The 23,716-nt window shown below is 36.7% G+C and overlaps 1 protein-coding gene across 3 annotated transcripts in view; it reads left to right on the top strand.

Annotated features, from left to right (window-relative positions):
• PALLD (palladin, cytoskeletal associated protein) overlaps positions 1-23,716 on the top strand; it is a 485,836-nt gene that overhangs the window by 244,159 nt on the left and 217,961 nt on the right. For all 3 annotated transcript variants that reach the window (XM_051964161.1, XM_051964163.1, XM_051964162.1), the window contains exons 9-10: positions 3,039-3,158; positions 6,967-7,309. In XM_051964161.1, the coding sequence (XP_051820121.1) occupies positions 3,039-3,158; positions 6,967-7,309 (463 nt within the window). The remainder of the gene's footprint in view (positions 1-3,038; positions 3,159-6,966; positions 7,310-23,716) is intronic.

The raw sequence follows: 23,716 nt of genomic DNA on the forward strand, positions 1-23,716 counted from the left end.
CTCTAATATTTTTTAAACATCATAATTTGCTTTATATGGTTGGCTAATTTTCACATACATCTCATCAAATTTGGAAAATCTAGACTATCTGGTTTCAGAGAGTTTTATAAAGGAGAGGATGATAAATAGTGTCAGTTATAGCAAATAGCTCAACAGGTATGAGAATTAAAAATTATAACAATAATAGTAATAATAATGATGATGATAGCTAACATTTATATTATGCTTAGCAAATGCCAGTTACCGTACTAAGTACTTTATAATTATTATTTCATCTAATTCTCACAATAGCCACGGAAGGTAGATGGCTCTCATTCCCATTTTTAATAGATGAGGAAACTAACTAGATTTGGCAGTTTGAGGGGGAAGGCGACAATCAGTATTCTTGGAATGAGCCGTTTCAGTAGAATAAAAGAGGAGAAGATAACATTGTAGAGTGTACATGTATTGAGAAAGTAGAGGTAATAGAAATTAGTCTTCCTAGGAATTTACCAATAAAGAGAAGAGAAAAATGATTGATAATAGCTTAGAAGAGAAATGGGGGCAATGGAATCTTGATTAAACTGTGATACTTTTAAGATAGAGGAGATGTGAGCACATTGACTGATAGAATACAATTCAACAGATATTTCCAAAGTGTATACTTTTCTCTGAAGATTTTTGAAAATGGCTCCACTGATAATGTCACTGAATGATGAGCAAAACTTATGGCTTTCTCAGCACATGTGGCTCACTGCAGAACCTCTTCTTCTAGCCTTTCTGTCTAGTTTATTCTATATCTTTCTTTACTTTAACAAAGTCCTTTCTCTGACAGGACATACTACCATTATATCCAGAAAGGGCTGCAAGTGCTCCTACTTAATGTAGGAAAACTCAAGCCAATCTTATCTCTGGTGATGACTAGTTACAGTTCCTGGTGAAATAAATTCTTTTTCATCTGAGTTTTCATATGATACAAGCATGGAAATTCTTTCTCTCTGACAGGTTAAAATCAACATTATCAGAGTAGTCTTTCATCAAAAGCTATAAACATTCGTACAACTGGTTTCTTTACTGACTCCTGAGCTAATGGAGTAGATATAGAAATATAACTTGGCAAGCAATGTTTAATTCATTCATTTAGTTATATAAAATATGAAATATAGTAAACAATACTTAAGGTCCTAACCTATAGTTTAACATGTGTAGAAATTTGTCTTTCTTTCCTCCTCAACTCACCTATACATTTGGTCCCCTTCATCATCTGATTATCATTATGTGTCTAGTTCTATTGGATATTGCCAAAATTGGACTTATAAAAACAATCCCTGATTTCTAAAAGTTCAAAATCATACAAAATGACTCCAAAAGAAGGAGAAATAGATGCCCACTTACACATTTTGGAGATCTGGCCTCCTCACTGAAGTCCTGAAGTACTAGCCATGCGGAGTTTTGGTAGTTGGGTGACACAGTAGATAGTGTCGAGCCTGAAGTCAGATAAGCTCGACTTTCCAAATTCAAGAAATCTGACTTTAGACACTTCCCTAGCTATGTGACCCTGGGCAAGTCATTCAATTACTTGCCTTAGTTTCTTCATCTGTAAAATGAGTTGGAGAAGGAATTGACAAATCACCCCAGGGTCTTTGCCAAGAAGACCCCAAATGGGGTCACAAATGTTTGGGTGCAACTGTAACAGCTGGATGACAACAACAAATTAATTGGATATGAGAGTGAAGGAAATGAGTCCCAAAAATATCGCTAACCTTTCAATACTGCTAATTGAGTATATGGTAATACTGTTAACCAAAAACAAAAACAGTGAAGTCAAAAGGAGCAAATTTAAGGAAATGGTCAGTTTGAGCCATGTTTGAAGTTGCAGTGGTATATCCTGCTAAAGAATAACAGTTGGACAAATGTATTTGGAACTAGTAAAAGAGGTTAGGACTGGGATAACAGCTAATGTTATCTGCATGGAAGTCATCACAATAGCTAGGGGAGTGATTAAAATTAATAAAGAAGAAAACAGAGAAAAGAGATTAGTTCTAAGGGTAGAGACTTCACAAAGGAAGAGAAATCATTAAAGGAAAAGATAACATGGTGACCCTGAAGGGAGAAAAAGAGCTAGTATGGAACAGTATCATAGAAGCCAAAGGAGGAGAAAAATAAGAAATAGTTGTAGTCAGTAGTGTCAAGTGGCTGCAAGGACAAGGTAGATGAGGACTGAGGACAGACTATTAAATTTGGAAATTAGATCAGGTCAGTAGTAACCCCGGAAAGAGCTGTTTCTATAGAGTTGGAAGAATGCAAGATTGATTGCTAGAGGCTGATGAGTTTACCTGGCAGTGAAGAAGTAAAGACAGTGAATCTAAAACATTCCTAGAAGTTTAAAGGGAAAAGGGAAGAAGAAAAAGAAATGGCAGCTTGAGGCAGGGACAAAGTTAATGGAAAATGGTGTTTTTAGGAGGAAAAACTTAAATATATTTGTAGACATAGGGAAGGAGCCAATAAGGGAGAAATTTAAGAGTCCAAAGAGAATGGAGATGATCTATAAGTCAAGAAATGAGGTGAGACAAAGGTTAAAAGTTTATATTTGGCAAGGGTAGCATCTTGTCCTCAGAGGGGGAAGAAAAGGAAATATCTAAGAGTAAAAAGTAGTTTAGTGAAGTGGAGGAGAGAAGGTCCTGCTGACTTTTCTAATAGATAGTTAAAGATACCATAAACATACTTATATATGTACTCATCATCTCCCCTAGTTAGAATATAAACTTTATTTATTCTTTTTATTTTTAACCTCCATGCCTGACACAATGCTTAGCATACAGTAAGTGCTTAATTAATGTTTGTTGATTAATTGTTGGAATATTTAAGTGAAAGCAGAAGGAGAAATTATCACTTAAGAACTTGACTGGAAACTTTTTCAAGCTAAAAGATCCTTTTTGTAATTAGTTATTTTCTGATTTGTCTATTTTTTACAATTTAGGGTGGGGTCTTTCCCAGTTTTTTAGCAGAGAGCCTTCATGTCTCTTCTGTGGTCTGACCTAATCTCTGTTCTTTTCCAGAGGAGATTTGCACCCTGGTCATTGCAGAGACCTTTCCTGAGGATGCAGGAATCTTCACATGCTCTGCAAGAAATGAATACGGATCTGTTTCCAGCACAGCAGAGCTAGTTGTCAACTCAGGTACGTGATGGATGGGGAAAGGCAGAGTTTCTGCCTTAAAATGTCAGATCACTGCCTGTGGAAGCATGCAGAGTTCTAACTAATTGCTTCAGAAAACAACTACTCTACTTCAGGAAACAGTTCTCTAAGCATCCTGGCTGATGTTCCCATATTATCTCTGCTAAAGTCTTGCTTCCTTCTCCTAATAGGTAACTTTGTTAATGGAAATAAAAGTTATTTTTGATGGGGAGCCATGAAAATAGGAAAGAGTTTTCAAGGCCATGTGATATCAGCAAGTGCAATGCACACACACACACACACACACACACACACACACACATTTTTGTATAGTATTATTCCATTGGTCTTGGAATCCAGAGACTTCCAGTTTTTCCTGTTTCCCTTCCTGCAAAATGGGGATAATAATTCTCATTCTATTTGTCTTATGGTTAGTTCTGAGGAAGATGCTTTGTAAATCTTTACAGTGTTATAGAAACGTAATCCAGGAAATTATCTGAGAAACTAAGGGATCAGACGTTTCTAATGTTTAACAGCTGAAGCTGAGATACAGGGCATGGAGAAGCAGCCACACAGAAGATCCAGACATATGTGTAATTGATCATGAGTGAAGTATCCAGAAAGGGAAACATAAGAAGGGAGTTAATATGGGAAGGGTGAATGAATTTTTTTTTAATCTATGAAATTAAGTGTCATCAGCAACTAGAAACCATTATTCTGTGAAGAGAGTAATATGTTCTATTGCTCCTATTTAAAAAAAAATGGAAGTAGGGGCAGCTAAGTGGTGCCATGGATAGAGAACTGGCTCTGGTGTCCCAGAAGGACCTGAGTTCAAATTTAGCCTTGATACTAGCTGTGTGACCCTGGGTAAGTCACTTAACCCCAATTACCCCCAAAAAAATGGATAGCAAAAAAAAAAACAATTCAAATAGCTGAAGTTGGTCCCAAAGAAGAGATCTGAAAAGGTACCGTTCCCTTTGTCTTTTCAGATGGGAGAAGCTTATGGACGTGGAACACTAAATATAATGTCAAACATTTTCAATCTGTTGGCTAATTTTGCTGAATTGGTCTCCCTCCCTCCCACCCCCATTAAAAAAAAAAACTTTTCTTATAAGTGATTTCTCTCTGGATGGGAGCAGACAAGAGAAATGTTACTATATATAAAATCACAAATAAGTCCTTTAATGTGAAAGCAATGATCTCCTCGATATTTGATTTCAACCCGAGGATTCATTCCATTGGCTTTCTCAAACTTTTCCATACTTCTCAGTCTCTCTCAGTGGCCGCCTAGCCTAGGGCTTCGCGCTGTGGCACAGGAGAATTTGTTGTCTGCTGAATCGGAGTGACTCCGGACGTTCTTGTCGGACCGATTCCTGGAGAGTAAGGACTTGGTGCTAGGTGGCAGCAGAGGCAAGATAGAAAGGAGCAGAGAGATAGGGGAGTGGTGATTGTGGACTCCCGTGAATTCTCCCAGTTACCAGCAGAAAAACAAGGTCCAGCTCCGCCTGAGGAGAGCTCATGTGAATGAGTCATTCTCCAATGCAGGGGAAAGCCTGATTAAGGACTGGAGCTGACCAGGAAGCCTGAATGTAAGGTTCTTCCACGTACACACTGGCCACCAGATAGGCTTGTCCCGGCAGTGGTACCTGGATGACTAATCCGAAGCCCAGGGGTCAGAGAAATAGGGGACATTAAAGCTATAGCTAGGAATTCCAGAGCCTGGAGGAAAATTCAGGGGCCGGTGGAAGCAGAGACAGGACAACGAGAGTTAAAGAGCACAGTCTGACCACGTTGAACGGTCGTGGGACTGGGTGTGACAATGACCAGACCTTTGGGAGATCCCAGAGTCTGGCAGAAGAGGCGGGGCGATCACAGCTGACCGTGAAGTAAGGGAGAGACAAGCTGGAAGAGCATCAAGGGAAGGAATTCCATCCTCCTTTCGCCTTCACAGATGTGGGCAGCCTTGGGCAAAATCCCAGAGTCTCTGCCTTAGGGCCCTGTGAATATAATGGAATACAGAATTATCGTGAGCTCTGTGGCCTTTCCCTGGCCTTGATCTGAGGTGACCCTCCTATATACCACCACTATCAATCAGTGTTTTATAGAACACCATAGCCAAACATAAATGTTCCAGTTACATGGACTAGGTTGGCTTTGAGATCTAAGATCTCAAGCAGGTCCTTTAACTGAATTTTTCATCTTTTCCATTTGTAGAATGGGAAGAAACATTGAGTTTGTTTAATCAGATGTATGGAGGGGTGCACTATAGGGCAGACCCTCATCCTATACTATTGCAGTAGCCTGCTGGTGAATCTTGCTTGCTTGCTTTTTTTTTCCCCTTTCTTCTTTTTTTCTTCCCTCCTTCCTTCCCTTAGCCAACATGGAAAACTATGATCATGACTCTATAAGACAGTCCAACAGTGATGATTTCCATCCTACATCCTTCCTCTCTTCCCCGTACTCTTCTAGAAGTACTTGAGGAGCCCTTGTCCATAAGGAACATTGAGTTTGTTTAATCAGATGTATGGAGGGATGCACTATAGTGCAGACCCTCATACTATACTACTGCAGTAGCCTGCTGGTGAATCTTGCTTGCTTGCTTTATATGGCACCATGCTAAATGCTTTACGACTATTATGTCTCACAACAACCCTGTCAAGGGAGATGCTATTATTATGGCCATTTTACCTGTAAGGAACCTGAGGCAAACAAGTTAAGTGACTTGCCCAGGATTACACAGTCATTAAATACCTGAGGCTGGATTTGAATTCAGGTCTTGCTGACTCCTGGTCTGACATTCTGTCTGCTTCAGCACCTATCTGCCAGCTTCTAGTCACTCTACAACCTGAATCATCCTCTATTTGGCCACTAAAATGGTTTTCCTAAAGTCTAGGTTTGACCGTGTCATTTACCTTGCTCAATAAACTCCAATGGCTCCCTATTGCCTCCAGGATCAAATATAAAATCCTCTGTTTGCCTCTCAAACCCCTTAATAACCCAGCCCTCCTCTACCCTCCCTTTTCCAATTTTCTCCCATCTTACTCCTCACTAAATTCTCTTCTTTCCAGTGACTATTCTTTGAACAAGACATTTTCTCTCTATGCTCTAGGGCTTTTCTCTGGCTGAGAATGCCAGAGAATATCCAGAATATCTAGAATGCTCTCCCCCTCCACTCTGCTTACTGGTTTCTCTGGTTTTCTTTATATCCCAATTAAAATGCTATCTTTTATGAGAAGCCTTTCATGACTCCTTTAACTCTAGTGTCTTCCCTCTCTTATTTATTTCTTCTTTACCCAATATATAGCTTATTTGGATGATTTGTTTGTTGTCTCCACCACTAGATTGAAAGCTTTTTGAGGGCAGGGACTGCCTTCTGCCTTTTTATCTATTCCTAGCACTTAGCATAGTGCCTCCATATAGTAGGTACTAAATAAATGTTTATTAGTTGATTTATTAGTGTATTCAACACAGATCAACTTCTGTTTTCAGCCTTTGTGAGAAATCTGAATCTTTTATTGCTGCTAAATAAGCAGTAGCTGGTTTCCCCTTACAAAGACATAATCTTTAATCCAGTGGTCAATTGCTGTTTGAAGCAAATGTGGAAGTTAGCAAAGTCCTCTGGCAGAAATATCCAGCTGGCATTGTCCAGACATCACACAGGAGCACTGTAGTCACTTGCCCTTTGATGGATTAACAGCATACAGTATTTGTAAAAAGATTTTGTATAGTGTGAAAATAACTCATTAGAGTTGTGGCGTCTTATTTTTTTTTCCCCTTTCTTCTTTTTTTCTTCCCTCCTTCCTTCCCTTAGCCAACATGGAAAACTGTGACCATGACTCCATAAGACAATCCAACAGTGATGATTTCCAACATGATCCTCCTCCCCCTCCACCTCTAGAGATCAGTTCCTTTGAGATGACTCCAGAGAAACCTCCAGAGAGCCAGCCAGTGACCCACCCTGAGCTTGCACCAGGCATGGGAGGCCTTCAACTGCAACTCAACTCTGCCAGGAGGGAAACCAATGGCATCCATATGAGCCACGGAGTAAATGGACTGATTAATGGCAAAGCGAACAGTAATAAATCTGCCCCAAAGCCAGCTGTCCTGCTTTCACCCACAAAGGAGCCACCTCCGCTGCTCGCCAAACCAAAACTGTGAGTGTTTTCTGCATGGTTTTATAAAAATCTTCCTCATTTCTAAATTCTCTACCTGGTCAAAACGAAAACTGCCTGGAAGCAATTATCTGGTGAATGAAGCACTTGGCCAGAACAGTCCCTTCCCTGGTCCTTGAGCCAGTGAATCTTTCCACAGCTTTCCCCCATCTGCCGAGGGGTAGAAGGTCCAGGACAATTCAAACAAAAGGATGCGAGGCGTAAAACTGTAGGGGATTGCTCTGTCATTTTGCCTGAAAAGACCAGAAGGTGTGATCATTCCTTCTGCACAGTCAGTTAGCTATGCGTGCTAGGGTGCAGGATAGGCTATAGGTGGAGCCTGGTATTGTTTTCTTGTAGGCAAGAGTGTGATCCATGGAGCAAAAATGATTTCTCATGTTTTTAGAATTATAAATTCTCTGGAATTAAACAACTAGAAGGAGACCTAAATATCCTACCAGAGAATAGGGGGCAGAAGGGAATTTAATCATTGAATTTAGATATTTATGTCCTGAATATGAGTATCAGTTGAAGAATGAAAGGAGAACTTAGAAATATAGCTGGCCCTGGATCTTGGACAGGAATATAGGGGCTGGCCAAGGTCCTGGCAAACCTGGCAGTAGCCCAAGGCGTGATATATTTAAAGGGTTCTATATCTTAACAGGTTATATATCTTAACAATATGTCTTCTCTTATCTTTTTTGGATGGGACATGTGACTTCATCTTTGCAGGCAGATCTGTTTAAAGAATTTTCTCTACCCAAACAGTTCAGTATCTTTTCTGCAACTTAGAGTTTTAGAGTGTTTCCTGGAGACACTGGCTGGTTAATTATTATCTTTTGTTCTCAAAGAGGACCAAGATGACAACACTATGTTAGGGTCAAGTTACAGTGTGTTCAGCTGGCTGATCAGACCAAGATGAGCTTGAAATGCTCTACCACATGTCGGGCACAAATAGTCTGTAAACATTTGGGCTGGTTTTTCTAAGTTTGAATATCTTGTGGTTGTCATTTGCCTATGCTGTATGTCCCTTTGAACTCGGGCTTTCTCCCATTACTGTCATATGTTCTCTATCTACTTCTATCTATGATCTAGCCTTTCAAAAAATGCTAAGTCTTAGGGAGATAAATACTCACTTTGATCATAAATCATAAATTTAAAAATGGAAGTGATTTGAAGGGCCATCTAGTTCAATTCTCTCATTCATTTTTCAGACGGGGAAACTGAGTCTCTGTCTCAGTTAACTGACTTCCCCAGGGTCACATGGGGAGTCAATGTCAGAGGATTGATCCTAGGTCCTCTGACTCCAGAGTCAGTGCCCTTTCCACCTGGGCATCTGCCCAGGATGCCAACAACCTTACAGCAGCCACGGGTCCAATTCTGTTAGTATATTTTTTCCTGATGAATAAAGGAAGAGAACAAGCAAGCATTTTTTTTCAGCACCTACTATATATTAGACACTGTGCTTAACATTTTACAAAGAGTATATTTAGCTCCTTCACAAGTGAATGGCTCTAGCTTAGGAATTCCTTAAAATAAGTCTTTCCCCAAATGCCACCTTTGCTTTTAATTTCCGTTATTTTTTTAGGATGATAAACTTTGTATGAGCTGTTTCCATTGGCACTACTCGACTGAAAGCTGTTACAAATGAAGCCATTCTAGGGCCAGAGAAAAGGAGAAATAAATGAAGGAACAAGGTCACAGTAAATCTTCCATCATAGCATAGCAACCTCAAATTGTTAATCGGATGTGGGTCAGTGGAAAGAATAAGATTCCTTCAGTATGTGTATATATTGAATGAGCTCACATTTTCATGACAGTAATCTATTGAAAGCTCCCAGACCTTCAGCCCATGAAATTTGGGAAGTTAGACTCTTTTGGTTGGTTTTATTTGTTTGGTTTGGTTTTCATTTTTTTCCCCTTGATAATCCATCCCGCAGCCTATCACTTGATTCAGTACTCATTATTTCTTAGGAATACAAGAGATCTCAGAGGTTAAGTCATCAAGGTGTGCCATGAGAGAGTGATGCAGCAAACTGATCAAATTGTATGCAAACCAATAATCCTTTTATTAATAAATAGATACACAGTTACAAAATAAAATGTATAGATCCAGAAGGGTAGCATACACAATGATTACAATAATCTAAAGGAAAAGATCAATGAAAGGAGACTGAAGTAATTGAAAAACCAACAATGGTCCCAGAGAAAAATATATGGAAATATAACAGTTTCTTCTCAGTAGAGAAATTGGGGACTGCTAGTCAGACAATTGTATATACGACCAAAAAAAAAAAAGAGATTACTGCAATTGCTTGCTTTTACTAATTTTTTTTTCTTTTACAAAAGAGAGTTCAAATTAGGATGGATTTATCCAGAAATGGCTATAATGTAAAAACAAAAGGCTACTAATAAAATTTCATTTTAAAATAAAATAAGTTGTGGGCAAATTCAAAGACATGCTGTTTCCAAAAGTTATCCATCCTCTTATTAATGCATATTTATCTTCAATGGAAATTTTGATTAAAGAGCTACTGAGCATAGTGTTATACAGTAGAGACTTGCCAAGGGTTGGGTTGTGTTAGTCAAAATTTGGAGAACCATGAATGATTTTGTATATTCCTATAAACAGTTTTCAGTGTTGAACATTCAAAATAACCTTAGGTAAAGAGACTAAGAGAATATTATTTCTATTGAAGGATTTCTCATTAATCCTGGACCTAGACCTGGGAAGGGCATCAAATGAGAGCTAGTCCAGCCTCTGCATTTTACCAATAAAGTCACTTAGGCCCAAGTGGGTAAAATGATTTGCTTAATTCATACAAGTAAAATATCAGAGAAAGGAATTGGTCACAGGTTTCTAACTCCAGTACTGATATACTTTCTGCTTTACTACAGTAAGAGATTTTGCACACAGTAGGGCTGACCCCAGAATGAAGCTTCTTTCATGATTATGTTTCAAATACATATTTTACATTATTTTCTGAGTAAAGATCTGACCTGGCATAAAGAGAAAGGCTAATGCATTTTAATGAGTCAACCTTGCCTTTCGATTAAGTGAAATATGTCTTCTTAGTGGTTATTTTAAATTGAGTATAAATCACAGGAGCACAAACATTGGAAGTTGTTAACAGGCATTAACTGTCCCTCTTATCTTCAAAGTTCAAAAATGCCTTGGCTTTGAGTTCTGATTGTGGAGATGTTCATGTGGATGTGATTTCTTTCTTCTGAGTGTTTTATTTTATTTTATTTTATTTGCTATGTCTATGAAAAGCAGACAAAACAATTTTGTGGTTATTAAGAGAGGAGGATGAGTAGTTTAGACACAAGTTTCTGGAATGACATCATAAGTTGCTTATGACCTAGATTTTAAACATGCACTCAGGTATAGAAAAATGAGACTTCAATTTCCAAAGTAGCTATTAATGATTTTTATATGAAAATTCAGAAAGAGAAAAACTTCATCACTACAGACCACATTGAATTTCCAAATGGTGCCATTAACTACATAAAGTCCAAGCAGCAGAGAAATGACTCCTATGAAATGTGCTTCAATGTTCAGTATTTTCTGTCAAATTCTCATTCCTTCATAGAGTGAACATCTGTCACTACTTCATTTTCATTTTTTAATATCATTCAAAAGAATTACAGGGTGTTTTTAGCTATGATGATTTTGGGTTTAATATCTCTTAGACATTTTGTCAGAGCTAGTAACAACATCCTTGAGAAAGATTCCATGTTTTAAAAAATTTTGTCTTTTGGTAGGAGAAACATTCCTAAATATAAGTACAAAATAGACATATCAACAACATTTGTATGGTTAGTAATAACTGTCAGTGATTAATTGCTAATTCAACTGTTTACATAATAAAATTTGCTATTTGAAGGATGCATGAGGAAAAAATTACGGAACTGAATTTTTACTGTTTTAGATTTTTTGCTTTTGTTCTGAAGTATGAAAGAAGAACTTGCTCTAAACTTTCTTTCCTTAATAATACTCTTGCTGTTTTCTCTTTTTCTCAGTAAGATCAGTACCTCACCTTACAGAACACTGCCATCTTAATCATCTTCCCCTCTGACAATCACACTAATAGAAAGCAATGAAGAATGAGATACATGGGTTAGAAAACTTTTTCCTAAAAAATACAGGAAGAATTGAAATAATTAACCAAGAAAACTGGCATTCAGTTTTATTCCTGAAAATGGTCATTCATCTGAAAAAAAAAAAAAAAAAAAAGCTCATTAAAGATTTTTTTTCATTTTTTCTTAAAGCAAATTTTTAAAATAGATCTATGATCTAATTATAAGAAGCTCCTAGTATAGAGGTCAACATATTTTCTACAACTTAAGAGTCTTATCTGCTAGTGGAATTGAGAAATTGAATCACATAGCCTGCATGAGTGAAGGTTGAGGCTTAAACTCCAGCCTTCCCTAATAGCTCTCTCTGAATTATGAAATAGTTTTTTGAAAAAGCACTCAGTTCAGTTCCTGGCACATAATTGGTACTTAATAAATGTCTTTTTAAACACTAATAAAGATGTAAAGAAATTAAAAAATAAAGAGAAATTAAACAAGGAAGAATCATATATTCTTAAATCTTCTTCTTAAATCATATTCCTGACTCATTCTTAACTAACATTTATGTGGATTCAATGGATTGGGCAAAATTGCAGACATGCAGCTGTGTGTATCATACATGTTACATGAATATATGATGATGAGTTTCCTAGCAAACTTTCAGGGAAAAAGTCAGTTTCTGTTATTTGATCATTTGGTGTCTTTTCACTTGACCTCATCTCTTTAGGTGTAGATTAAAGTGATGAAATTTTAGCCATTATACAAAAACTAGCTAGTGACTCTAACCTGGGATTTCTGGAATACTGTCCACCTCCAACAGGACAAAGTTAACAGGTGAGAGTTACATGCAGCACTCAAGATTTTGTACATATATATCAGCATTATTTATGTTAGCCCCTGTCAACAGTCCAACTCTATATACCTTTGGTTACTATTTGCCTTTCTTTTGCCTAAATGTAACTTTTTCATATTATAATCTAAATTAATAAAGCATTGTAACTGATCATATACTAACTAATCTTCCATATTCGGAGGTCAAGCATTACAGATGGACAGTGAATTAGTCCCATAATGGAACAGGAGGATTGCATTTGGGGAAATTACACAGAATTTTTAGTGATCTCAAGCTACTCCTGGTGCAAAGACCCATCTTTTCAACAAAAATGTTCTTCCAATAGTGCTCTTTTATTGCAAGTCTTGGAATACTCTCAACTCCAAGGAATTAAGAAATTGAGGTTGAATCAAAGGGCAATGGAGAGAGGCATTGTGGGTACAAACAAGTTCTAGCATCTTTCCAGTAATGGCCTAAATTATGAGGAAATGTATGATTAGGAAATGAGGTGTATCAGTCATGTAGGGAAAACATTTTGAGGGTAGCAATAGAATGCGAGAGTTGTCTAATAGATAGACAACTCTCGCATTCTATTGCTACCTTCAAAATGTAAAAAGTCCTAGAAATGACCTCTAAGTATTGAATGAGTGCTCTGTGAGGATCTATGTAAGAACATGAACAAGAATTAGGCATCCTAATGGATGTATGAAATGCATATATTCATGAGATTTACTGAAAGTATAAAAGTGTCTGTGTATAAGAGGTAGATATAAAATAATAAGTAATGAAGGGATTGATGTAGCAGTAAACAAGAAAATCCATTTGACTTTTTTCTTCCACTGAATGATAGCTTTGGAGAACAAAAATGCAAACAGGAACTCCAAGAGTAAGGCAGCAAGAGAACATCAAATAATGTAGGCAAAATGAAGAATGCACAAAATAGAGGTCTTATTTTTCAAGGAGTTTGCAATGTGAAAAAAATATAGTATATTAAAGAAGAAACAGGTTATGACATCTGAAGATGAAAGAGTGAATTGCATCTCTATTTCCCCCGATACACATACACACACACACACACCCCATGATAGTAATCCTAAAGTAGACTAAATCACCAGATAACTATATGCCTTAGCAAATTACAAAATAGAAAGGTTGGGGGGGAGAGGTTGTTTATTTGTTTCATTTCTTCTTTTCTTGGATGAGTAGGTGGTAGACAGTTCAGAAATGGGATAAAAGGGAAGTCAGGAAATAAAGAAAAAGCAGTGTGGAGTTAAGTCCTTGTACTCCCAGGAACATGACTGATTGCAGATTAAAAAATGCTTATTCATCTCTTGACTGCCAATAACGTATACAACACCATAAAAGGGAAAAAAGCCTACGTAGGGCATGCCCTGGAGTCTATGAGACTTGTCCTGAAATGCACACATGTCCACACGTTTAAATCAACAGCTAAGAGAGGTATGAGCATAATCCCTCTTCTACTTTCCCTTCTTTTCATTTCCTCTCTTCCCAACTAAAGGAGAAAAATGTTCCCATTCTTCCTGAACTTCAGAATGAAAGGCTGGCCCTTCAAGGGAGGTAAAGTCTCTCTTAAGAACCTCCCCCACTTTCCCTTTCAGTGTCCTTCTTCAACTCCCTCTGCAGGGTGTTTTCACTCAGATTGTCAGCAAGGAATCTTCTGATAAAGTCATTTACACGAAAGTGTTAGAGGGACTCATGTTTATTTCCATTTGTGTTTGCACTTTAAAAACCGGACAAAGGAAGAATTCCACCACATAAATATACAACTTTTGACATTAAGGGAACAGACTCGGGGGGAAGGAAGAGGAGGAGGAAAGAAGGCTGGTGACAGGATTTTAAAAGTGAAATTCAAGCTTTAAATGGAGACAGATTGATGATTTCATCCATGTGGGAGATTCTTGATATGGAAGTACAGATGGTAACTCTTAAGTAACTTGGGAAATTTCTTAGAACCCTGTGAGGTCAAATGACTGGGTGCCTATATGAGAGACAGAATGTGAACCTGGGGCTTCCTTATTCCAAGGATGGTCCTAGGTCTGCTGCATCACCTGCCTTTCCTAATGTGACCTACCATGTCAAAAAGGCCTTCATCACAGCTTTAAGCTCTATCTCTGTCGATGCAAGAAAGCTTGTAATCAGGTAATAAGTGTTTTCTTTCTGATTCTTAATAGAATGTTGTTAGGAGAGGCACTGTATACTAGTGGACATAGAGGTGTCCTAAAGTCTGAAATAGAGGCCCGCTTTCTAACTCCCACCTTTATCTGACATATATTAGTTTATGACCCTGAGCAAGTGACTTACCCTCTTAGTGCTTTAGATAGCTGTCTGATCAATCCATGAAATTTTAAAATGAGTGAAAAAAAATCACAGTGGAAAGAGGGCTGGGATCTATATTTAATTTAATAACCAGTTGGTTGCAGGAAATCACACTACCTCAGAGAAATAAGTAAGTCCTAATAACAAAGGAGAAATTTAAATTACACAGAAAATAAGTTCCTTAATAGGACTCACTGCTTGGGCTTTTGTCTTTGTACCCCATGCTCTTCATAGAGTACCAGGCATATAGCAGGCACTTAATAATTTGCTGAATGGAATTGAATAACTCATTTATATAGCTTCTAAGGCCAAGCATCTTCCATAAATTCTTTCCTTGAATCTCACAACAACTCTGGGATCTAGATATTACAAATTTTATTATCCCCATTTTACACATGAGGAAACTAGGATTTAGAGACAGGATGTGATTTGCCCATAGTCAAAATCTGAGGCAGAAGATGAATCCAGGCTTTTCTGACTACCTCTTTTAGAAGTATAGGCCACCCTGTATGTCAGTTTTTACTATGCTATGAAATGAAAAAGAAAAGAAAAGTGGAAGAAGGTGCTCTCAAATGCTTTGAATGAATTTAAATTGGCTCCACAAATATTCCCTTTGAAGTTCAGGATCACACTATTCTTCCATTTCTTTTTTCTCTCTTTTTAGCCCCCCAAAACCACTATTACTAATGGATCACATAATCTGGTTATAATTGTGTATACATATATGTTTTGAAGAAGAGATATTATTTGCCAATAATTTACCAAAATTATACTTTACTTGCCACACTTGAAATATCCTTCATCTACAGTACTGAAAATGGAAGGAAAAGAAGGAAGGAAGGAAGGAAGGAAGGAAGGAAGGAAGGAAGGAAGGAAGGAAGGAAGGAAGGAAGGAAGGAAGGAAGGAGGAAGGAAGAAAGGAAGGAAGGAAGGAAGAAAGGAAAAGAAGGAAGAAAGGAAGGAAAAGAGAGAAAGAAAGAAAAGAAAGAGAGAAAGAAAGAAAGAGAGAGAAAGAAACAACAAACAACAAAGAAAAATAGAGAGAGAGAAAGAGAAAGAAAGAAAGAAAGAGGAAAGAAGGAAGAGGGAGGGAGGGAGGAAGGAAAGAAGAGAAAGGGAGGGAGGAAGGAAGGAAGAGAGAGGGAGGGAGGGAGGAAGGGAAAAAGGGAAGGAGGGAGGGAGGAAGGAAAAAAGGGAAGGAGGGAGGGACGAAAACAGAAAGGATGGAGGGAAGGAAGGAATGAGAGAAGGAAGGAGCGAGGGAAGGAGAGAGAAAGAAGGAAGGAAGGTAGGAATGGAGAGAAGGAAAGAAGAAAAATAAAAAGGGAGAAAAGGAAATTAGAAAGGAGGGAGGGAGGAAGGAAAGGAGGGAAGAAAGAGAAAACAAACATTTATTATAAAGCTACCATGTGCCAGGCACTGAGCTAAGTATTTTACAAATATTATCTTTACACAGATTCTGCAAGGCTGATACTATTGTTCCCATTTTGCTGTTAAAGAAATTGAGTCATATAGAGTTTAAGTGACTTGTCCAAAGTCACCAAAATAGTGAATATGTATAAGATCATAGACTTGCAACTGAAAAGGACATTAGAAGCCATCTAATCCAAGCCCCTAATTTTACAGATGGAAATACTGCGGCCCAGAAAAGTGATATATCTTGCCCAAGTTCAATCTTCCTGAATCTTTTGGTTGGCCCCAGCCCCTAACTCTGAACTTCCCACTTTACAATACCTTCATTATTCACATCCTTTCCTTCAGAAACTGAATGGACACTGGTAATTAGCCTATAGCCCCTGAGGATGTGCATACTTTGGAAAAGCTGATGTAAGTTGTTCACTTTGGGGACCCTTTCAAATACTTCCCTCATTTCTTTTCCATTTCCCTTGATCAGCATGGGAAAGATGAGACAGTCTTTTTTTTCTTCAGATGGTCCAAATCTCCTGGATATCCCCACATTGTCAGTTGGCAGTGATACAATCAAACTATCAGTTCAAGGTGTGTGTACTGGACATGTTAACACTCCCATCCATTGCCAGAATTTCTGATGAAGGGCTGAAAGCTTCTGTGTTACTCCCTCCCTATCCTGTTTATGTTGGATGGTTCCTCAAAATCCCATTTAGAGTTTATTCTCTGTATCTGGGTGCATATAACTTGAAAGTATTAGTACTTGGTAAAAGGAATTTTTTCTTCCATCCTCCTTCTCCCACACTTCCTTGCTCAGAGTTCAGGGTTTTGTCAGTGCCTCCAGTTTTAACATTTAAATTCCTAATGGTTTCCTGAGGTCTTTTGGTAGGATCTAGTGATTTTCTTTTAAAATCAAAGAATAGACAAAATAGGAAGATATTTGAATCCATTGGGGAAACTTACCAAAGGTTACAAAACAATTTTCTGTTATCAGTCTCCTTGGAGAAGATTCTATGATGTTCATAAGGACATTTTTGAATAAAAAGCATTCTGACTCTTTACTCAAAAAATTATTTATCTTTGAATGTTTTTTTAAAATATGGAACATTCGCCATTGTAAATATAGCAACTTAGAACTCTTCTTTATACATGGAACCCCAGAAAAGGCATCAAATATTTAAGATACTCTGTGAGTCTGGTATACTCAAAAAAAAAAAAAAAAAAAAAAAAAAAAAAGGAAGTAAAAACCATAGTGCACAAGCCCCCACCAATATATTTCCTTTTACTTGATAGCCAGAGGACAGAATTAGCTCAGAACAAAGGCATTTAACAAATAAAATCGTAATAAAAATAGCAATAAAACATTGTTCCACAAACCTGGGAGTATTCTGACTCAAATATTCACACCATAAATGGAAAAGGTTGACTCATATCAGTTTTATGTGGTAAGACATACACATGTTGTCAGTTTATACATGTATAGGTCCAATTCACATCTTTGAGTTGGGCTGGAGATGGCTTGTTTTTAATCATGTTGCTTTCATTTGACCTGTTTCCCCTGGGGCATTGTTCTCTGCTGACCCTACACCCTACTTGGTATGGCATCCCTGTCACTCCCTGCTAGACATCATTTTAAGTTTCTGTGGTTCCTTGCCTCTTTCTCATGCCCTCTACTTGGCCTTAGCTGAAGCCTTTAGCTTACATGCTACCTCTTGCCCAGAAGAGAATAAGTGGGATTTCCTATATTTCTTTTAGCTTAAAGTTCACATACTAAGTCAGCAACTTTAGAAAGCAGTACCCTTACACACCCAAGAAAAAGGAACTCTTTCAGATCCAGGGACTAAACTTTTTTGGAACTACTGCTAACTGATTAGAGCCCATAAAAATTTAGTCTATCTTTTCAATTTATTTTTCCCTACTATCAAGATCAATGCTTCCATCCCAAATCTCTATCTGACTTGGAGTCAGAAAGTCTTTTTTAATTGCAGTCAGGTCCTAATTGTCAATTGATATTCCTACTCAAAGCATTTCATAGGACTGAAGTCCAACAAACCCCATAGAACTATGAGGACCTGAGGCACTATGCCTTCCCTTAGCACCCCAACCCGCCCAGATCCTCTGGATCTTCCCATACAAATAAATCCAATCAAACACAAAAGCAAAGTTATCTGTGAGATATTTTTATATTTCACAGATAACAAACTTCAGATCACAGTTAACAAACTTTTAGGTTTTTAACCCTTCCTCTTGCAGAGTCAACTGTTAGCAGTTAGAGGTGGAAGGAATCTTAAAAATTATCTACCCAGCCTCATTTACAGATGAAAAAATTGAGATCCACAGAGAAAAAACAACTTCCCCAAAGGTTCATAGAGGCAATAAATAACAAAGATGTATGGGAACCCATTCTCCAATAACACTAAGTTCAGCGCCTTTTCTGTTACACCACAGAGATGTTTAATTACAAAGAGATTGTTCTACTTTTAACTATCTCCTATTAAAGACTGTCCTTAGTTTTAGCTAATGTATGAAGTAATTAACAGCAGTGCACTGGGGACCTATAGGTCAAGGGAAAATGGTATTTAAAATAGATTCAATGGTATTTAAAAGCAACAAGTCCAAGAAAAAAAGAAAAGGGGACAAGGAAACTATCAAGACGGTTTTGTTACTACTTTGTTAAAATCAATACACACTTTTATTTAAAATGGTAAATAATAGTTTCACTATTTCATGTATAATTTGTTGTTGTTGTTTTTCTGGATTACAGAGCCATAATTTAAGAGCCAGAAATTATTAGTGAAATTGAAACATTTATGTTTATTAGTCATTGGTAAATTTTATTAAAAATGGAAACAAAAATTTTAGTATCCCCCATGAAAAGATATATATGGTTATAAAATAATATACGTAGACACAAGAAATCTTTGGAAGCCATATAGACCTTAGGATGATAATGATGGTATAAGAAACAAAGAAATTGCTTATTTTAAAGAGACATGGAAACATTTAGATGAACTGATACAGAGTGAAATGAACAGGACCAGTAGAATAATGTATTCTTTAACACCAATATTATAAAAGTAAAAACTTTTGAAGATTTTTTTAAATCATTGAATGAAATGAGCAGAACTAGAATACCAATTTATGCAATCATAACAATATTATAAAGACAAACAACTCTGGAAGCTCTAAAATCTATAACCATTACAATGACTCTGTGATTCCAAAATAACAAGAGTAAAATATACTATCTACCTTCTAACAGAGAAGTGATAGATTTAGGGTACAGAAGAAATATATATATTGTGTTCATATACAGTTCATTGTGTGTGAGAAAACTTGCTTAGCTTAATTATGCATGTTTGCTACTAGGGATATGTTTTTCTTTTCACTTTTTTAGTGGGTAGATGATAGGAAGGAGAAAAAAATAATTTTCATTAGTTAATTGTTTTTGAACCGATAGAAGGATGTTACAATTGTGGAATGTTACTTGTACTTTCAAATGAGGTCACTGTACTATTTGTTTTGCCTATTTCTTTTCCTTGTTCCTACAATAGGGCAATCTGTAAATGTTTGTAATGTAAAAAACAAAACACACCAATTAAAACTTTTTCAAAAGATATGCACATACACAAAAAATTCAAACAGTGAATCTTTTAAAACCAGAAACTAGAGGGTAACAACAGAGGAATCTTGAAATCAATCAAAGTTCTTATCCCAGGTGAATTTGGCTATGTGGATAGAGGCACTTGATAAATATTATGTGATAGTGACTTTATATTTAAAGTGTTGGTATTGGATCCCTTTGAATACAACCTTTCCTTGAAAGCCAAAGAACTTTCAACTTACAGAATAACATTTTGATGTATTCTTCATCATAACTCTTTTGTGTAAATATTGGCTCAGGCAAAGGAATACATCCTTAGGTATAAAGATAACAGTGTTTTATTTACTTATTGGTGAACATAAAGTTTTAATTACCATTTCTATGAGAACTTATTTGAGTCTTTTATTTATATGGTAAGTAAATATTCATTTAGGCAGGCCTATCTTACAAGTAGAAATGTAACTTGACATGCCTACTATATAAGTGATAGACATGGTAACCAACCAAAAAAAAATCTACTTCTGCCTAACAAAGAAAAGTGCATGAAAACAGCTTATTTTTAATTAATTTATGTTCTTAATTCAGTTTTATTTTACTTTCATTGAGAAAGCAAGAAAAGAAAAATCTATTACAAACCTGCAAAGTTAAGCATAACAAATAAAGCAAAATAAAATCCTGCATTATCCATATCTAAATATATCCACATACATAAACATGTATACATGTATGTATATGTGTATTGATAAATAGATTGACTCCTCTTACTGCATTCTAAGTTTGTCACCTCTATCATCAGATCAATTAACAAGTCTTTCAATATCAAAATGGTTTCTTTTTCTTTTTAACCATAATTATTAAGAATTTAGAGATTGAGTGACTGGCCAGAGCTGCGTAGCTAGTATCAGAGACAGTACTTGAACCTAGCTTTTCCTAATTCCAAGATCAGCTCTGTATCTCCTACACTAAGCCATGTCTTACTCTCTGTATCCCAGACAAATCACCAAATCCTGCTCATTCTTTGTAATCTTAATTGTTTCCATTCTTTTGTCTCTAGGCATTAGAGATGTTCTATAGGTAATTGGAAATTTAGGACTCAGGTTTGGAGAATAAAATGGTTTAGGACAGTGAGATGGATGATAGATAGATAGATAGATCTGTGAATCATCAGCAAGGAAGTGGTACTTGAATCTCTAGTATCATACTAACCACCAAGGGAGAATCAGGAAGGAAGTCAATTCTTCCTCTTAGGCCAGGGAATCATGGAGAGTAGAACTAACTAACTGACTTCAAGAACCAACCTTGTATCACTCTCATGTTGTGATGAGTTGTTAGTCTGAAACATTAGTGGTGAGAAGTCATGATTTGGAATTGATGATAGAAAAATAATGCTGGATTGGAAGATAGACTACTGTGAATTTGTTTTGAAGCTTAATTTAGCCCAGTATACTCCTTCATATCTAATTTCAATGAGACAGAGAAGTCATTATACAAATTGATTCATGATCTGATAATTTGGGACCAATAATCACATTAATTACATTTGAATTTTCTCAGCCAGGCTTATTGAATTGTTTAGGTCCCAGTTCCTTGAAGTATGTGTGTGTGTGTGTGTGTGTGTGTGTGTGTGTGTGTGTGTGTATGTGTGTGTGTGTTTGTATGTGTGTGTGTGTATTTTCTTCCAGATCTATTCTGTTTTCAGAATTATTCCAAAAAAGGAATTTCTCCAGTACTAGAATAACTTGTCATACCCTTCAGTCTGACCTTTAACAGTTTCTTGTTGGCAAAGTGAATCTGTTTCTACTGTGACCTTTAAATCCTTATTTGAATGGTTTATAATACTGAAATGCAAAAGTTTAACCACACCATGATTTTCCCTGCTTCATTAAATTCATATATTCAAGAGATCTTTACTGAATTCCTACTGTTCATTGCCATTTGCTAGACTCTGCAAAGATGAAAAATGTCCAAAAATGGCTACTGTCCTCAAGGAGCTTATGTTCATAGATCAAAATCAAGAAGAGAAGAAAAGTACATATAATTTCTAGAAGAATGTTCCATAATTGAGGTATAAACAAAATGCCATGTGTGGAGCACAGAAGAGATGAGAAGGAAAAGATTTCATCTAGTTTGGGAAAACAGATGAGATGACATTTGAGCTAGGCCTAGAGAGATTGGTAGAATTTCAACAAGTTTCTACTTGGATTGAAGCAATCAAGATATAGTACACCAAAAAAGGAAAAAGCAAGAAATTTGGCTAAAGTCAACTAATGTTTAATGGGTACCCATTTGGTACTAAGGTCCTAGTGATATCAAAAATAAAGAAGTCCCTTCCCTCAAGGAGCTTCTATTCCTCTAAGAGACAGGGCCTAGATACAAAATGTGCCTAGATAATTCTATGACTTGAAAGAAAAGATATGAAAAAAATATTTCCAGAAGTATAGTGTTTACATTCTCAGACTTCTTCAATCTCAATTAAAGGATCATTTAAACTGATTTTTCCTCTCTTTTTCTTGTTTAGTCTTCAAAAATACTATTTTTATATGGGATGGTAAAAGAGAGAAACTATGGTGATTTTTTTAAATACATGAAAGAAAAACATTAAAATATGAAATGCATGGAGGCAAGAAATAGAATGTTATATTGAGTGAAAAACTAGTAACTATGTATTGTGAAGGGAAGGTGTGAATGAAGGCTTCGAAGATGAGTTGGAACAAGACCATGGAGAGACTTCATAATAGAGCTGAAGACTTTGTATTTTCTAGAAGAGAATGAAAATTTACATAGAGGAGAATAGAGCCTAGATTGGAAGAGAAGAGAATAAAGCCCAAAAAATGAATTAGGAAGTAATTATAATGGCCCAGATATTGAGGCTCTTAACTAAGGCATTAGCCATATGATTAAAAAAAAAAGAGGGGGGGGAGAAGATATGAAAAATGCTATGGAAGTAGAGTCAATATGGTTTAGATAAAAGGGGGAGAGAGGGGGAGTCAAGGATGATCAGAGGTTAAAGACATGGATGAGTGGGAAGATGATGGTTCCCTAAACAAAAACAAAGAGAAAGGAGAGGAATAGTTAAGGGAAAAAATAATGGATTGTATTTGAAACATATTGAGTTTAAGAAGCCAGCAAGACATCCAAGTGGAGATGTTTAGGAAGCAATTTGCTGTTCAAATGTAGAGTTCAGGTTGGTTGTCCTTTGTTCTTGAAGAGGACCAAAATGACATCACTATGTTAGAGTCAAGTTATATGTCTGCCTGTGGTTGATTAGACCAATATGAACTCGGAATGCTTTGCCACAAGTTGGACACTAATAATCCATATGAATGTTTGGGGTGGATCCTCTAACTTTGCATATCTAGTATTTCTTTTGAACTACTTCAATTCCACTTTGCTCATGGAGCACATCACCTTCCCTAATGAGGACATGCCATACTGGGTGGTCCTGTGCTAGTGTTTCCCATGTTATACAATCAATTTAAAGTTATTAAGAGAATTTTTTTTTTTTTTTGCTGAGGCAATTGGGGTTAAATGGCTTGCCCAAGGTCACACAGCTAGGAAGTGTTAAGTGTCTGAGGCCAGATTTGAACTCAGGTCCTCCTGACTTCAGGGCTGGTGCTCTAACCACTGTACCATCTAGCTGCCCATATTAAGAGAAACTTTGAGTGTCCTTCTGTTACTCTATGAATTCTCCATAAAATAGTCCTTTTGGCAAGCATGTATTTGGCATCTGAATAACTTGACCAGCCCAACGGAATTGGACTCTTTGCAATAGAGTTTGAACGTCTGGTAGTTTATTTCAAGAAAGTACCTCAGTGTCTGGTACCTTATCCTGCCAAGTAATCTTCAGAATTTTCTTAAGACAATTCAAATGGAAGTGATCAGTTTCCTGGCGTGGTGTTGAGTTCAGGAGAGAGATTAGAGTTAGAAAGAATCCCAATCTTCTTTGGGAAAGAACAATCATGTTCACAGAACAGCAAGAAATCAAGTTTGGCTGATCTATAATATAGAATCTGTAGGTTGTGTAAGGCATTATAGAAAATAATGTTGGAAGAAACCAAACATGAATTTAACAATCAGAACAAGAAGTTTGGATTTAATTTCATAGGCAATGGAAATATTTCTAAACTGAGGAAAGAGGGAGAAAATAGTGTTT

The sequence above is a fragment of the Antechinus flavipes genome, chromosome 6, assembly GCF_016432865.1.
Source record: "Antechinus flavipes isolate AdamAnt ecotype Samford, QLD, Australia chromosome 6, AdamAnt_v2, whole genome shotgun sequence".
Lineage (NCBI taxonomy): Eukaryota > Metazoa > Chordata > Mammalia > Dasyuromorphia > Dasyuridae > Antechinus > Antechinus flavipes.